Source organism: Lupinus angustifolius, chromosome LG05 (genome assembly GCF_001865875.1).
Source record: "Lupinus angustifolius cultivar Tanjil chromosome LG05, LupAngTanjil_v1.0, whole genome shotgun sequence".
NCBI lineage: Eukaryota > Viridiplantae > Streptophyta > Magnoliopsida > Fabales > Fabaceae > Lupinus > Lupinus angustifolius.
Window position 1 is genome coordinate 742,754 of NC_032013.1, and position 18,200 is coordinate 760,953.

Consider the following 18,200-nt stretch of genomic DNA (forward strand, 5'->3'; position numbering starts at 1 on the left):
TTTTTTATTTCTATTATGTTTAAAATGAGATAAAACTTAATTATTTGTTTACATTTTGATTGAATATTTGACAAAAATGTTAAATTTATTGGTGTTTTCTATTTGTGTGATTTTTTGTTCTCATTTCCTTAACAAAAAGTATATATTTTCTTTGTAAAACATGTGTGTTTCTACACATGTAATAATATTTGTAGGGTGTTTCACCACCAAACTCAATAAAATATGTAAACAAAGTAAAAGGAAAAAATATACATAGTGTCATGAATGTTAGAATAATGTAATTTTTATTTTAATTAAATATAATATATTAATCATATAAATAACAGGTATTTTTAAAAACCCGTTTATAATGCACGCGGGTACCCGTTTGTGATCCGTACCCGTATGGGTTTTACCAGCGTGTACAGGTTTTTTTGCCATCCTTAATTGCACTAACTACCCATCTGTGAGAAATAAATGTGATGTTTTAAACAAAAATGAGTGATACATGTAATTAAGTTAAACAAAATATGAAATATTGTGAAAACAAATATAAATAGCATACAAGTCAATACATTTTCATTAGAATGAGATGGATATTATTATTATAATGTAATATGATTATAAAGATTCATTAATATCATTCATTTATATTTTTTAAGATTAAGGAATGACTAGATATGAATGACGAATGATGTAGTGATAATATATAAAACTTATATACATATTTTTCCCTCTTAATTATTATTACGAAAAAATGTATATACTAATAATATATGAGTTTTTATATACTATTACTACAAGCAAATGAATCATAATTTATATATCAAATGTATATAAATCTTTAGAAATATTATTAATTCTAATTATTATCTTAATTTCTCCTTATTTGTGAGTGAATGAAATAATTGTATCTGATCTGATCTGTCTCTAAACTTTAGAGCCACCGATTCACAACATTTGACACACAAATAGACCAAACAACCTTTGTATTACAACCATCACTCTCTCACTTCATAACACCAACTTTAATCTCAAACTCATATCTTCATAACCCACAATTCAAACTTAACCCACATTCATTGCTTATCTTCTACACTCTCACAAAGTTTAGTTTTTTGAGCTCAAAGATCTGTGCTTTTTCACTGAAATGGATAGTTCAGAAAAGGTTGTTGCTGTGATTATGGTGGGTGGACCCACTAAAGGTATTTCATATCTTTCATTGTTTTCTTATCGAAGTTACAATCTTTTCCTCATTTGGGATTTTGGGTTTTCATTTGATTTTGATTATATGCATTTGTTTGATTTGTTCAGGAACCAGATTTCGACCTCTTTCATTCAATACTCCAAAACCACTTTTCCCTTTGGCTGGCCAGCCAATGGTTCATCATCCTATCTCTGCTTGTAAAAGGGTTTGCTTCTTTTTCTTCTTAATTACCATTCACACTCTTCATAAGTAAACCAGGTTTAGAATATTTAGAAGCAATTTTAATTTCAATGTTGACTTGGATATTGTGTTTTTTTGGTACTAAATCCTCAATTTAGTCCTTGAATGAGAATGGTGTCATTAGTTAGGTCTATTATCAATCAAGTTATCATACAATCCATGTAGCTGATTCCACCTGGTGAGACGGGAGCACATTTTTTGTCCCAAAAAGTGTGTCATTCTGTGTATCTCTTTGTGTATCACTGCTTGTGATTGGTAAGAAAAATACTTAATTATTAAACTTTTAAGGTAACTACATTTTTTTTCAACTAATCACAAGCAGTTGCACATGGAGTGACACACTTTTTAGGACTTTAGATGTGCTCCTTAGTGAGACTAAGGCATGATTATTGTTGTTGTATTACCAATTAAGTTCTCGAAAGATTTAAAATAGTGTTAAACGGAAGGACTTAATTCGTGACTTGAGACTTAGAAGGGCCAATGTGCTGGTGTTTTAAGTCGTTCGAGGGCTTAATTGTGACAAAGCAGTTTCAAGGACCTATCTGGCGACACCATACACTTAGGAGGGTTGAATTGAGGGTTTTTCAATTTAAACACTGATGTATGAGATTTGGTCTCCTTTAGTCTAAGATACAAATTGAATTTTAGCTTTCGAATGGATGGAGAGGAGTTGATAATACTTGATATGGCCGAAGAAGATGTGGAGAATTTTAGCTTACTAGTTTCGTGTCTTGTACAGATACCCAATTTGGCTCAAATATATCTGGTTGGATTCTATGAGGAGCGAGAATTCGCTTTATATGTCTCTTCAATTTCAAATGAGCTGAAATTACCAGTGAGGTAAATGCTACATCGGTATCAAGCTTTTATTTTCTAAAATGTTTATAAGCTCTGTTAAATGTTGGACCTAACTAATGACTATGATGTGTTGTTATTAATATCCATCTAGATATTTGAAAGAGGATAAACCACATGGTTCGGCAGGTGGCCTTTACTACTTCAGAGATATTATCATGGAAGACAGTCCAGTTAGAAACACTTCTCCGATGACCGCGTTTACAATCTAGATTGTATTGTGTATTAAATTTAAAATGTTTTATGCCGAAGTTCTAACAGATAGGCTACATTTTAATTGCAGTCCCATATCTTTCTGCTAAATTGTGACGTTTGCTGCAGTTTTCCACTGCCATCCATGCTTGGTAAGTATGTTGCTATTACGGCATTGTAGTTCTATTTCTTCAGAAGCATCACAATTATGAACGATTTCTTTATTACTTTTACAGAAGCCCACAGAAGATATGGTGGGATGGGGACAATGTTGGTAATCAAGGTTCGTGCATAAAAATTATTGCATGTATACATCTATGTGCGTTTATATTCGTACGGATGGTTATATGTCGGTTTCGGAATGCATAATTGTGTTTCGTTTCGAAACTGTTTTTTTATTCTCCTTTTGGGGTTGGGGATGTCTCATTTGCAGGTGTCTGCTGAATCTGCCAGTGAGTTCGGTGAGTTAGTTGCTGATCCAACCACTAATGAGTTGCTGCATTATACTGAGAAACCTGAAACTTTCGTGAGTATACAACTTGGTTCGTTTATCTTTACTTTTTCTCAATAAAAATAAAATCGGTGTAACTTATTCTGTCTTGCTTCTGATTAACCATCTTATAATATGCAGGTCAGCGATTTGATAAATTGCGGTGTCTACATTTTTACCCCTGATATTTTTAATGCCATCGAAGATGTGTCTTTGAATCGGGAAGGCAGAGGTTGACCTCTTTCCTTCACAGTTTCAAAAGCCTCAATCATAAAATGGTTATGTATTTCATGAATTAGTCACCTAAAACACTAGATTTAACTTGAGTTCAACCTGGTGAATTTTAGTGAAGGTTGTGTTAGGAAGTCGACAGCCAGCATAAAACTTTATCGAATCTCTATCTACCTGCACCATAACAGTAATGTTAGGCAATTATTCGGAGTGGTTTAGGGAGGAGAAGATCGTCTAAATCAAGAGGAAATAGCCTCGTTTTATGGATCTAGACATTTCATCATTATTGATTATACATTTTCCAAGAAAATGTGTAGACAAATGTCTTATCAATTTATCTACTTATTGAATTACTGGGTCTGGTTGAAGTTAAAACAACACTGTTAGGAAAACATATCGACCTGCTCCTATTATGATTTCCTTTTATTTTTAATCAGAGAAGAAAATATGGGATAGTTCATAGTTTAATATCGACTCAGAAACATTCGTTTTTTAAGCTCTGCTGCATTATATTTGACATATCTATAACAGACCCGCTTTTTTTTTATCTCTGACCATGTCTAAGAACTATAGAATTTATTTTATTTTCCGGATTTCACTTTATCAGCTTAGTTTAATCTTTTGCTATTCACGGTAAACTTGCACGACTGAAAATGATTTGATTTTATGACTGTATTGCAGCTAATCTACGTCGTGTCTCCAGCTTTGAAGCACTCCAATCTGCCACAAGGTTGATTCAAAACTACTTTTTATTTTCTTGTATTATTGAATTTGTTTTCGTTCTTATACTTCTTGATAATTCAATGAAAATCTAGACACATATATCACATTGATTCCGAAGTACTCTTCCTTTCCATTGAACATTCTTTTATCCTTTTGAAAACTGCGATATCTTCAAGGATTCGTGCATATTTTTTCCTTCAGGACTCTCCCTTCAGATTTTGTAAGACTGGATCAAGATATATTATCTCCTCTAGCTGGAAAGAAGCAACTGTATACATACGAGACAAAGGATTTCTGGGAGCAAATTAAAACTCCGGGGTACGATTGCATAGTGTCTTAATATCGCCTTAAGCTTTAATCTTGGATCGTTATTGTGTTTTACTTATAGTATACACCTGACGTGAACAGAATGTCTTTGAAATGCTCCGAGTTGTATCTTGCTCAATTCCGGTATACTTCACCGCATCTTTTGGCCAGTGGAGATGGTAAAAGGAATTCTACTATTGTCGGTGACGTATATATTCATCCTTCGGCAAAAGTTCATCCATCTGCAAAGGTAGTTTATTCTTTCTTATATAAAATTGTTAACCTTTCCTCAGATAATATTTAAAATAGTGGTAATTATATAGTGATGCACTTTCTGCTGTAAACTAAAGACGAAACAGACATAACGTGCTGAAATTCTGAGGGCATAGAGCCATAGACTAAGCAAGGTCTGTGCTTAAAAGGAAAATGCTTAACTAGATTTTGTGATATTTCCAATTTCTACGAATCATTACAGTAAGGCCTTGTTGAGAAATTTGTGTCTTTGAAAATTTTATTGTGTCTGTAATGAACCGGTCTCGGGTTCGAATCTTTTTCCTCACGTAGTGGAATTTAGGCTTGGAAGGTGGAAACACTGCAGTGTTACCTAAGAACTATGGCCTTGCCCTCTGCTTGTTCCCTCCACCGGAAAAACTAGTTTTACGGGGTGCATTGATGCCATTGTAGAACTCTAGGGTAGTGTTTTGCATGCAAACAGAACGGAACGGAGTAGCCTGTTCTCTTCTCTTTGGTCCCACCTTTTTAACCCTCATGTCCTTTTCCGTTCCATTTTTATAATACGGCAAACATAAAACAGAAACCATATGCTTCGTTTCATCCCTTTCTAGCATGTCTACCAAACACGACCTACGAGTTAGCTTGTTAGTGTGGCTATTTCATTGTCAAATTACGACGACAATATCTTTATTCAGATGAACGGTGCATATTGCATATATAAATGTTGTTCGTAATTACAAATTGAGAAACCAAAATTTATGGTTAACTTAACTCATGTTTTCATTTTCTTTCTTGAACAGATCGGTCCCAATGTTTCAATCTCAGCTAATGTTCGTGTAGGTCCTGGCGTCAGGTTGATCAGTTGTATCATCTTGGATGATGTTGAAATTAAGGTACGGAACCGGATGCCTAAGATGTGTGATATTTTCGATCTATAAAACAATAAACAAAAGTGTTTTTTCCTCCTGTGACAGGAAAATGCTCTAGTTCTAAATTCTATCGTTGGATGGAAGTCGTCGATCGGAAGATGGTCAAGGGTGCAGGCAAGTTTAGTAAATTTTTAAAAACAGTGATATAGAGGATTAAAGCAAAACTTAATTGCGAAAATTTTGATTCAAAGGAAAAGTTTCAAATCAATATATTGAGATGTGAAATTTTAATTGGCCATGAAGAACTTGTTTAACACTTTGTTCTTAAGGTTAAAGTATACTTTTGGCCCTTAAATGTTATGCTTATTTTCAACTTAGTCCTTATATGTCAATTTTTTATAACTAGGTCCCTATATGTATACATTTTTTCAATTTCATCCTACTGTGGCTAACCAATATGAATTGAATGGTTTAGGCTGATGGTAATTTCAATGCTAAGCTTGGCACAACCATTCTAGGTATGCATCTTTACCCTCTTATTTCTTTATTGGGTACAAAATTACATTTTATTTATGGATTTAATACGTATACACTGACAGCGTAAGTGTTTTTTACACTATCAGCGAATCATCCACCATCGATTTATTAACCACCATTGACTCTCAAACAAAAATAATACAAATTAGGGAGCACATCTGTTGTCCCACAGTTTGTGCCACTCCATGTAATTGGTCAGAAAAATACTTAATAATTAAATTTTAACTTAAATATATTTTTTCTGACCAACCAATCACAAGTCTATGGCACATAGAGTGACATAAACTGTGAGACAACAGATGTGTGCCCTACAAATTAATGGTGGATGTGCCGATAGTATAGAAAACTTTACACCGTCGGGGCATAGATTTTAAACTCTTTATTTATTCCATATAACATTTTTCCCCTTATAATAATTTTAGGAGAAGCTGTGATAGTTGAAGATGAGGTGGTGGTGACCAACAGCATAGTTCTTCCTCATAAGACTCTTAATGTTAGTGTACAAGATGAAATCATCTTATAATACTAAGAGTAAAGTTTTACTAGTCACTCATCAAAAGAAGAAGTTTGAAATGAAAGTACTTACTCTAAATACTACCTCATACATGAGGTTCTTGGATTTTTTTGGCTTATATATTGAACCCTTTGAATTTTATTTCATGTCCACAATGACCAATAAAACCAATTATTAAATTGTTAATCAAAGTTGTGACTAGAATATTGTACTAGCAAGTAACAACATATATAATATATGGTATCCCTTCTTTAATCTTCTATAAATGTGTCTATCTAACTATATTGATGAATACAAGATATGCATTGTTTACTGATTATCTGGACCTTACTAAGTTGAAGTAGGGTTTAGTTTGACAACAGATTTGTATGGCTCAAAACTTGACTTGAATTCGAAACGAATTATGTTTTTACATTGATTGAAGTTTGTGAGGTATTCAATTTAATTCGCAAACTCAAATTGGTTTGGTTTGTCTAAAGTTCACGAACTGTTTAGTTTCACTAATTAGTTTGATTAATATAATACGTTAGTTCGAATAATGATTATTTATTTAATATATAAATTAAAGATTTCTATATACATTCATATATATATATATATATATAATTGAATCAATTCATGGATCTAAAAGAGTTAAATTGTACTTGTCAGCTCATTTATTTAATAAGTTTAATTTTTTAGCTTAAGTTCGACTCATTTTGTTTCATGAACTAAGTTTGTTGAACTAAATAACAAGAATAATTAGTCAAGTTTTATGATTTGTATTCTAACTAATAACATGGTTTCTTTGAAATGTCATGTCAACTATTGAAAAAGGGAGAAATAAACATGGAATCGATTAATCATATTAATCACATTAATTAGGGAGAAATGCAATTCAGGGTAATATAAAAAGACTGATTTTGAGCATAAACTTATACCATAAGCTTTCTAAAATAAGCATAAAAAACAACTTATTTTCATAAGCTTATCAGATAAGGTCATAAGCTAATTTCATAAACTTTTCATATGCTTTAATAAGCTCTCTCTAAGTTATCAACTTGCCCCTTAGTGTCATAATTGTACATAAATCATCACTATCCTCAAAGATGAGTCAATAAAGCAAAAAAAGCTCATCTTTTAACTATGAAAATGTTCAAGAAGCAATTATAACAAAATTCTACAAACAAGGAGCTTTTCAGAAGCTATAATCTTAATCCATGTTACAAAACTCCATTCTCATTTTCACACTTTCTCAACCAAGATTAACTAACTCTTCTTTCCTTGATTGAACCTTTCTTCACATTCTCTTACCTGCACCACTTTAAAACTCAATGTTTATGTCAGAAAAGTAGTCTTGGAATAATTTACCCCCTACCATCAATGGTGCATGTAACAAAATTTCGCTTCTTTCGTGGTTCGTCGTCATCGTGAATAAGCAGCAGCAGCAATTCAGTAATGGGCATACTCTATCGTTGTGACCGGAACTCCAACTTGTAGGCCTGTATTTCCATTGGAGATATGGCAACATGACCCTCTTGTGCGACATCTGCGAACTGGTCTGTGAACCCCATTACTTCGGGGTCTTCATGCAAGAGATTCAACGAAGTTGCTTTAGCCTTTGTGACTGTGATATTCTTGAAGGTTGTGAACAGATTCACAGGGTTATCAGCGAGATTTGTGCATTGTGATCTTCCCTTCCGACAGTATGAATAATCCCAATGTTGCCGGTGCAAAATTAGAGCGAACCTAGAACCTTCAGGTGGTTGCTGCAAAAACTTTGAAGGTTTGGGAACTTTGAAGTTCACAATGTGCAAATCACATGGCAAGGGAGCAGCGAGAGGAGAAAAGGATCTAGGTGGTGGCTTTACTGATAACTCATGTGCCTTCTTGGCGATGAATGCGTGTAATGGATAGTTCAAGTGAGATCCGGCACGGTGAGAGAAAAGAGAAGGACTGTAAGGGAGAGAACTGGAAGCCAAATTTGGAATGGTGGAAATATTGGCTTCTACGGTTATGTGGAAGACGACATTCATTACACGGTTATCCATCACTCCTTGGCCGAGACCACGACCATCATCTCTTACCAAACGACGGTCAAGCATTATCTCTAGCCACCCCTCTTTAAGGCTTGCCACACCCAATGATTGTCGGGAATGAACAGAAAACCGCTGGCCATTGGATCCTTGTATGAATGCAAGAGAGGGCATAGGATAGTAATTGCCTTGCAGAGGAATCTTATCATAAGTTTGTCTTCGGCTCATCTGAAATCCATTCAAATCAGAATAAAAAATCTTTTTGCTATTGATATCTGTTTTGTATCTAACTATCAACTCCCTATCATCGAAATCATCGCCAAGAAGCTCAACATGATATTCCTTTTCAACAACAAACCCTTGAACTGTACTCTCTCCATTATATAAACGCGTGCTATGAGAAATGGGGGCTTCCTCCCAACCTGTCTTTGGATAAGAGTACACTTCCTGCATCAAAGGGCCTTCTGAGATTAGCAGCTGTCCGCCTTCTTCAATAATCGGCTGGGCATCGCCATTTGGCTTAAATAAGTATGCCCCACTACCGGAACTAGAATACATACCAATTTCCTCATTCACAATATTTGGGGAACTATTTTTCAACGATATTTTCCGCAACAAACCATACCTTACATCAAATGTTAGTCTTTGATGCTGATTCTCAATTTCAGCCACATCAGCTTCAATTTGTATGCAAGTGTATGGAGTAGGGCACTTAATCGGACTTGATTTGGAGAAAACTTTCATCTTTGCCGGCCTGGCCTTGTCACAACCAATGAAACCATTGACAAGATAATATGGTTCCAACCCCATTGCAGGAACAGAAACTTCCCAGTATAGCCGATGCTTCCCGGTGAAGATGCTGCTATTATGATGCTGCAACTCAGGAGAGATTTGGCTTTGAACACAACTCCAGTTAGAATCAACCACGGTAATGTCAGGATTATCAACAACAACCATCACAACTTCTTCCCTAGTTTGTTCCAAAGGATTAAAAAAGACCGCTGTTTCATAAGTACCCTCACGAATACTATTCACTTTATGCGTCGGCTGAGCATCATATCTAGATCTCACCAGTGTTGGCTCAAATTGGGAAGGACTTTGATCTAATTTCTCAAAACGGATTCCAAGGAGTGGCTCAATTGCCTTGGACATAAAAATCTGCAAGTCCTGTAATGATGTATGCATTCGAGTTCCGTAGTCCATAACCACGTGATCTTTTGCAGTACCGGTTACTCCATCATGATGCTGAAAAAGAGCTAAGTTCCTTCTAGCAGCGGTCAACTTATAGGAAAAGCCCATTGAAAGCTTCTCACACTGTGATCTCCGACAGAAACCAAGTAGTAGAGCAACCATCATATCTGTGGCACGAAGTGTCTGCTCTAGTACCCGATCAACAGCCTTGAAGAAGGGCCGTGAAACATAATAACCACTCCAGTAGTCTTGTTGCCGATCAGCATAAGTAAAAAAATCACCAGAGAGGGAAGGGAAACCTTCAACAAGACCAGACCCTATTTCACCCGGAGCTGTGTAATTAATCCTTTCTGCTTCCTGACGCAGAGTTTGAAAGTAATCTTCCAAAGTACCAAACTTCGCCTCTGCATTCAAACTCGGGTTTGAGTTGATATAGTCAAATAACATTTGGTAATTTATGAACTGAGCATCTGCTTCTTCGACATTAACGTATCGGAAATCATCTCCAAGAGGAACAAGAAGAGTGTTCGTTCTGTACAAAGTAGATTTTTTCTTGTATTGATCCAGCAATTTAAGTGCCCTCTCCTGAACATTTTCCTGAGTGGTCTCCACAGGTTGTTCTCCCCATGGGCAACTTTCATATGCAGAACCCTCCATACGAGCAAAGTCAAACTGACAACAGATAGCAGGCTCCGGGCCACATGTATGAGGTATATCATACGAATAAAACGGCATCATATGGACAAATATATCAGTTGTTTCCTCAGCATCCCAGCTTTGACGCCATATGTACTCTAAATTCTTATGCCACGCAAGTTCCTTCTTTAGTTCGTAATGAGCCCTCTGGATAAGCATGTTATCGAAACCCATACGACGCAGAAGATATGCCATGGTAGGTGAGTAACCAAATGGATCTATGGCCCAAGAGTTTTTAGGAATGAATCCAATGGTGTCATTCAACCACATATTTCCTTCTGCTATCTGATACATAATTGTCACGAGATTAAGTACCACCCAAAATAACATAAAAATCAAACTCTGACATGAACATGAAATCAGATGACACGGACGAATTGAAACATGGAAATATAATTTGATCTTTGAATCAATGAATACTATGCGCATAGACATAAAAAGAGAGAACGAGTTCCATTTATACCGAGTTCAGTTGTATTGAGAAGAGTTATGCTCTCCAGAAGTATACATGACTAATACAGATTCCTCGAGAAAAAAGAGTTTATTTGGTATTATCTCAAACATAGATAAATACAAGAGAACAAAATAACGGCTTTAAATTTTATCATCACGACATCACTAGTTTTAATACAATAACTAACAACTTTCTAAATAGCTAAAAAATAATAATCATATCCATGAGCATGCCGGTCAAACATCATGCATAGTGATACAAGTCAATGAGAAAAACTAAAACATAAATGGACCGTCCCTATTACTTAAATAATGAACTGAAAAAATGTAGCAAAACGGTTAAAATAATATATGCAATTGCAAAGATAGATAAAAGCTTTCGGTATACCTGTTCAATGATAGCAAAATAATGGGAATTGGCCTGCAAAAAGGAGAAAACAATTTTAAAGTCAATTTTCCATAAACAAACCATAGCGACTACCACTAACCGACATCATTAACATGAAAATTTTGTTAGTTACATCTGATTCTCATTATATCTCAGAACCTACCGTCCACAAATTCTCATTGTAATTACTTCAATAGAAACGAAGCTACATCTAGAGTTATAGAATATACATACAAATGGTATGTGTGTAAATAAGATAAGAGTCACAAGATCAACATTAAATTACCTCATCGTTCATCACCCAGCCACCTCCGACAATTTCTAACTGCCCATTCTTTACCAAATTGATGAATGATTCCTTCATCTCATCCGGGGCATCCCGCCACCACCTCTCTAGATATGACATCTCCTCCCATATAAACTTCCGGCGAGGATCCTACACATCCAAATCACTCAACGAACATCATAATTCAAGTCGTCTCAAAATAATGACTAAACATGGTAAACAACTCAAAATAATGACTAAACATGGTAAGCAACTAAAGATCAGTGAAAATAAAACTATGGAACTGACAGGTTTACTATATTTTCATCATTTCCGTGAAGCCTTTTCATATCTCCTCTAATCTAACCTTTAGATATTCTTAAATCCAGAACACAAAGTGCACTTTTAGGTTGTATTGTACCATTAATGTGTATTTAATCAATCATGCCAAATATTATTCAATATACATTTATTCATCCACTCCAAATTGTTCAATAAAAGTTGTGGTAGGGTTTGGTGCACCGAAAAAACAGGATAGAACAGGACAGAAATAAATCCTTTTTTAACCGTATGTCTGGTTTTGTCATGTTTACATAATACAACCAAGCACAGAATAGAAACAATGTTGTTCCATCCTGTTCTGCCCATGTCTATCAAAACACTACCAATGCAACCATTTTAAACTTGCCATTTTCACTCACGACCGACCAACATATATTTACTCAACCACTTCAAACCATTCAATAAAAATGAGATCACACTTCCAAGAAATAATACACAACAAAAATAACCAAGCCTTTTCCTAAAAGATGCAATCGGCTACATGAATCAAACAACACCATAATATTCCTATCATTAATTCTGTCTACAAACAAACTATTTACACCTAAACCTTTCTTAATAATTTCGCCTATATTTTTATTAGTCTCCCTATACCTCATTTATCTACTTTCCTTACTAGAATAAACAACCAACCAAATTTGCTTATTTTCTCTCTCTCTCTCTATTCTACCAGAAAACCTCACCAACATACATTTATCCAACCACTTCAAATCATTCAATAAAAACTACATAATTTCTTGAAGGAATAAACAAGCAACCAAAAAAACAAAAGGATAAATTATTGACCTTTTGAAGGGTTTCAACAATGGTATCAAGTATATGCCTTGATTGTCTATCATAGTATTCCTCAACAGTGAGTTTCCAACCAGGATCATTATGTGAATGTGGCACAACAAAAATCTTCAGCTTTTCACTATCCCATTCATTCCCTCTATAAGTGACACTCCAACCTTGCTTCCAAGCACCACCATCCACATCCAAGAACTCAATCTTATCATACAACCCTTTAGTTGTGATATCAACACTTGCAGCCAAAAGGGTATAGTTCCCACCCTTCCCATCACTAAAAAAAACCGGCTTTGTGTTAACCGGTTTTCGGTATCGGTTGGACCGGGTTCTGAAGTGTGAAGTGATGGGTTTTGGGACACCAAATTTGAAGATGATGAGGATGAACAATGAGAGTGATAAAACAATGCCAATGGTGAAGAAATTTGAAAAGATGAAATCTTTAAGCACTGTTCTTCTTCTTTGCTTTCTGGGTACCTTTGATTTTGGGTTTGTTGATGGTAATATCGATTGGCTCCAACTTCCTCCACCACCACGCCTTGTACTTCCAATAGAAAAAGCCATGCCTTTGTTCTTCTTTCTCTCTCTAAAAGATTGTTAAAAATGTTAACTTTCTCTCACTAAATGATGAAAAAATATGAACTTTCTTTGATTTTTCATGTGGGAATTGGGATCTATGGTTTTATGGGGTAATAGAAGAAAAACCCAGATTGGATTTAGAGAGTTGAAAATCAAGAGTTGTTGAAGCAAAGTGTGTGTAACATCTTTTTATCAATTTGTGATTCTTTTTTTGGGAGTTTGGAATGGTCAATGAATGTTGGTTAAACTATCTAAAGATTTATACATATATATTATATTATTTATTATTCATTTGAATTACTTTTTCTGAAAAATTAACAATAAAGGATATAATGACAATGTATAAAATTCCATATATCTTTTTCTCTTGTTTTTGTTTTCTAATGTTTTAGTAAATTAAGTATTAGTGGTGTGATGTATTTACTAAACTTGTGTTAAATATTATATTTAATAGTGTATAGATACTGACTAAAATAAACTAAATGATTGAATCTTATTATTTTTTTAAGTAATTAGTTCATCATTGTTTAATTTTTAATTTTGGTCATTTATTGTATGATCCTTAATTCCATTTAGTACATGAGTTTTAAGTAAAAAGTAATATATAATTGTAAAAGTTGGTATTAAATTAAAATAAATTTGATTTTTTATTAAAACATAATTTTAAATTTGGAAGTAGTATTACAATTTTGAATCTTGCATGAATATTATATACACATGGACAAATATGAGTAAACTTGCTTATCTAAACATTTGTTTATAAAAATCATAATTGTTGAAGAAACATGTAATTCATATTGATGTATTCAAACGTGTAATTTATTATTGATATGAATATCATGTATATACTTAGATTATTTCTATTATAATTCCATAATTGTACTCTAAATATAGCATATTCTTAATAATCTTCATGTTAGAAATGATTGAATGTGAGACTCTATTATGAAAGTCAAATTTACCATTTATAAAAAAAACATTTGAAATGTTACATATGGATTTTGTTATTTTTTTTAATAATATTCAATCTACCTATTTTTTAATAATATCTTTAGTAGTACGAAAAAATAATCAACAATGACTTAAGATTGCAAAAGAGGGAGAAAAATCCTAGTTTTTTTTTGTGGGTTAAGATAATTGTTAACAAATTTTGTGATTTGACCAAACTATGGTTGATTGGTTGTGATATTTGTGTACCCCTTAACATATTAATTTCAATATAAACTAAAAATATTGGAATAAAAGTTTTTTTAAGGGAAAATGAAAATCAAGAATATTGAAGATGGTAAACACGTTGTAAATAAGCTAGGAACACAATTTATTCCATGAAGGGGAGATTTTATAAATGGATAGCTTTGAAGTCCATTGTGCACCAAATTTTAGCACAATGCCTTAATGATAAAAGATAATTTTGAACAGCAAAATTGACTCTATAATTTATCATGAAATTAGATAAATGAAAATAGAAATGGGAAAATTAAATTAATAAAGAAGAACCAATATTAGCTGAATGTTGAAACTCCAACTTTCATACAATACCAATAAATGCAAAACCCAACAAGATTGACATTAGATCAATACAAGGAAACTCGAATCGGATATTAAATTGTAAAATATCTCATATTAATTTTAATCAGTTTAAACAGTTAAATTGTATAATTGGACTGAATAATTTCATGTGTTTGTTAATATGCTTTTTCTCAATTCTTCCCTTAGCTAATCCATCAACTTTGTTTCTATTATCATGTAAAATTAGAGAGATACTAACATGATCACAAGAGACCAAAATAATAATTTTACATATTTTTCATAAACAAAATTACTATTACTTTATTAATTTTGAAGAGATATAACATTAAGACTGTTATAAAGATAAAATGAATTTTAAATTAGACAAATAACATATAAATTTAATACAAATAACCATACTAATTACATTACATACTTAAGAAAACACTTAAAAAATTGCAAATTTAACTTTATAATTTACCCATTCCCAAAATAAACTTGACCTATAAAAACATATATCAACAAAATATAAACAACCACTAACCTGCTACTATTAACCCACAATATCTTTTGTAATATTAGAAAAATAATATAAAAGTGCAATATTATAACAAAAATATCTATACAACATAAAGATTTTTATACAATTATTAATAAGTGTGGATTTACTTACAAGTAAATTTTTTTTTTAAATGTACTTTCAATTTTAGCCATTAATTTTATGAACATATAATGATTTAAATCTAGTCACTAATTCAAATCATTAGATTTATGATGAAGAAAATAGAAGTAAATTTAAAAAACTTATTATCCCCGTACCCTACTATTAATATGTGATGCGTTCAAAACAACACAAAGAATAAGTGTTTGGTGTAAAGGGTCATGGCTACTTCATCTCAATTCTTGATCCTTTCACACTTCACCGATATCTCTCTCCACCACCCTCCCAAACCACCACCTCCTCCCCCTTTCTTCCACCACCGCCGCCGCACCTCCTCCGCCATCTCATGCTCCTTAATCTCCGGCCTTGGCGGCTTCCCCGACGACGTCGTTTCAACAAGAAACTCAACATTTGACCGTGGATTCATCGTTATAGCGAAAATGTTGAAACGAATTGAACCCCTCGATAACTCCGTCATAACGGAAGGTGTATCTGATTCAGCGAAGGATTCTATGAAGCAAACTATTTCAACTATGTTTGGGTTACTTCCGTCTCAACAATTCTCCGTTACCGTTACTGTTTCGAAGAAACCGCTTCATCGTCTTCTTGTTTCTTCTATTGTTACTGGGTAATTTAATTTTGTATCAAAATTCGTTTTTTTCAAGTGGGACATGTTTGATTTCCCTTAAGAAAGGTCTAGAGTCGTGTGGATGAAAAATATCTGCTGAGAGAGTTGGCCCCATATACCTGCGGATGTTCTGGTGGCTCGGACAGGATTGACTCCAGTGCAGAAATAACTGTGGGTCACCAAAAAAAATTCATTTTTTTCTTCAATACCGTGTTTTTTCTTAAGGAAAAAGATGCGTTTTTTATTGAAGAATTTACTTCTGATATTTATAGTTATGCTTGTTTGGTTGAGTTTTATAAAAAAAAGGTGCAGTTTTTTTAGAGAAGTTGAATTTTTCAGGTTTTCTTATATATGGGGAATCACTTGTTTTGAGAATCATAGCCTTAATGTTTTGATGATAGTATTAGCTGTTGAGACATGCATTGAGATTTTGGTGATTTTAAGTAAACAAATTCTGATTTCAGTGATGAATAATGAATTTGAATTAAGGTTTGGGGTTTGGTTAATTTGGTGAGAAAAGTTTTTTCCTTTTTATAATAAAGTTCTATGATGACTATGAGCTGTTTTTGAGCATGAAATATGTTTATTCAAATAAGCACTGAAATTTTTGTTTGTGGACAATTTCTGATTTGGGTGAACCTGGATTTAAATGCATGTTTGGTTTTGGTTTTGATTTTAATTTTACTAGAGATTTTGTCTAAAGGTTGAATTGAGCACAGAATTTGTTGAATTCGACGAGGCACTTAATTTTTGTGATTTTAATGAACAATTTTGGATTTTAGTGATGAAAAGTGAATTTCAATACAGGTTTGGTTTGGGTTAATTTTTTCAGTGTGATGACTAATGATTGAGTTGTTCTGAACATGAAATAATCAAATAAGATCATTCGAATATTTTGTGTGTAACCAATTGTGAAATTGCCTTTTCTCAAAGTTTTATGTTGATTATAAGCTGTTTTGAACACGACATAAGTTAATTCAAATCTGGGTAGAGTTTTGTATGTGGAGTTGAAGTCTTTTAACTGTTGGGATTTTGGTTTTCTTTAGGTACACTTTGTGGAATGCAGAGTACAGGATGTCCCTAACACGGAATTTTGATATATCACCATCTGCGGATGATCGGTCAAATTGTGAAACACATTCGGAGGTTTCAGAAGTGAAGGGTGCGGGAGAGGTTTGGGAAATTGAGAATGATTCTGAGGGTTTGGATAGTTCCTGCCCAAGAGTGTTCGGAGATTTGCCTCCTCAGGCTCTAAATTATATCCAGCAGTTGCAGTCTGAGTTGACAAATGTCAAGGAGGTAACCCCTTTATCATTACCCCGATTTACTTCAAAATTTCCATTCCAATCACAAGTCTATGGCACATAGAGTGACATAAACTGTGAGACAACAGATGTGTGCCCTACAAATTAATGGTGGATGTGCCGATAGTATAGAAAACTTTACACCGTCGGGGCATAGATTTTAAACTCTTTATTTATTCCATATAACATTTTTCCCCTTATAATAATTTTAGGAGAAGCTGTGATAGTTGAAGATGAGGTGGTGGTGACCAACAGCATAGTTCTTCCTCATAAGACTCTTAATGTTAGTGTACAAGATGAAATCATCTTATAATACTAAGAGTAAAGTTTTACTAGTCACTCATCAAAAGAAGAAGTTTGAAATGAAAGTACTTACTCTAAATACTACCTCATACATGAGGTTCTTGGATTTTTTTGGCTTATATATTGAACCCTTTGAATTTTATTTCATGTCCACAATGACCAATAAAACCAATTATTAAATTGTTAATCAAAGTTGTGACTAGAATATTGTACTAGCAAGTAACAACATATATAATATATGGTATCCCTTCTTTAATCTTCTATAAATGTGTCTATCTAACTATATTGATGAATACAAGATATGCATTGTTTACTGATTATCTGGACCTTACTAAGTTGAAGTAGGGTTTAGTTTGACAACAGATTTGTATGGCTCAAAACTTGACTTGAATTCGAAACGAATTATGTTTTTACATTGATTGAAGTTTGTGAGGTATTCAATTTAATTCGCAAACTCAAATTGGTTTGGTTTGTCTAAAGTTCACGAACTGTTTAGTTTCACTAATTAGTTTGATTAATATAATACGTTAGTTCGAATAATGATTATTTATTTAATATATAAATTAAAGATTTCTATATACATTCATATATATATATATATATATAATTGAATCAATTCATGGATCTAAAAGAGTTAAATTGTACTTGTCAGCTCATTTATTTAATAAGTTTAATTTTTTAGCTTAAGTTCGACTCATTTTGT

The 18,200-nt window shown here is 33.3% G+C and overlaps 3 protein-coding genes across 5 annotated transcripts; 2 read left to right on the forward strand and 1 right to left on the reverse strand.

The window, feature by feature from the left end:
- Positions 893 to 6,527, forward strand: LOC109347308 (mannose-1-phosphate guanyltransferase alpha-like). The gene is made up of 15 exons (XM_019587057.1): positions 893 to 1,184; positions 1,294 to 1,391; positions 2,166 to 2,266; positions 2,376 to 2,454; positions 2,565 to 2,625; positions 2,710 to 2,756; positions 2,907 to 2,999; positions 3,105 to 3,195; positions 3,876 to 3,924; positions 4,119 to 4,235; positions 4,326 to 4,473; positions 5,258 to 5,350; positions 5,432 to 5,500; positions 5,802 to 5,844; positions 6,286 to 6,527. The coding sequence occupies exons 1-15, from the start codon at positions 1,130 to 1,132 to the stop codon at positions 6,384 to 6,386; spliced, it is 1,245 nt and encodes a 414-aa protein (XP_019442602.1). The 5' UTR covers positions 893 to 1,129; the 3' UTR covers positions 6,387 to 6,527.
- LOC109347307 (alpha-mannosidase 2-like) lies at positions 7,469 to 13,287 on the reverse strand. Of its 3 annotated transcripts, none has more exons than XM_019587055.1 (5): positions 12,514 to 13,287; positions 11,407 to 11,556; positions 11,121 to 11,153; positions 7,823 to 10,564; positions 7,469 to 7,785 (listed from the first exon to the last, which is right to left on the reverse strand). In XM_019587055.1, exons 1-4 carry the CDS (start codon positions 13,075 to 13,077, stop codon positions 7,826 to 7,828), a joined length of 3,486 nt encoding a protein of 1,161 aa, XP_019442600.1. In that variant the 5' UTR covers positions 13,078 to 13,287; the 3' UTR covers positions 7,469 to 7,785; positions 7,823 to 7,825. The 3 variants fall into 3 exon arrangements, with proteins under 3 accessions (XP_019442600.1, XP_019442601.1, XP_019442599.1); XM_019587056.1 differs by having other exon boundaries at positions 7,469 to 7,788; positions 7,820 to 10,564; XM_019587054.1 differs by having other exon boundaries at positions 7,469 to 10,564.
- Positions 15,484 to 17,258, forward strand: LOC109346921. The gene is made up of 2 exons (XM_019586661.1): positions 15,484 to 15,890; positions 16,937 to 17,258. The coding sequence occupies exons 1-2, from the start codon at positions 15,484 to 15,486 to the stop codon at positions 17,256 to 17,258; spliced, it is 729 nt and encodes a 242-aa protein (XP_019442206.1).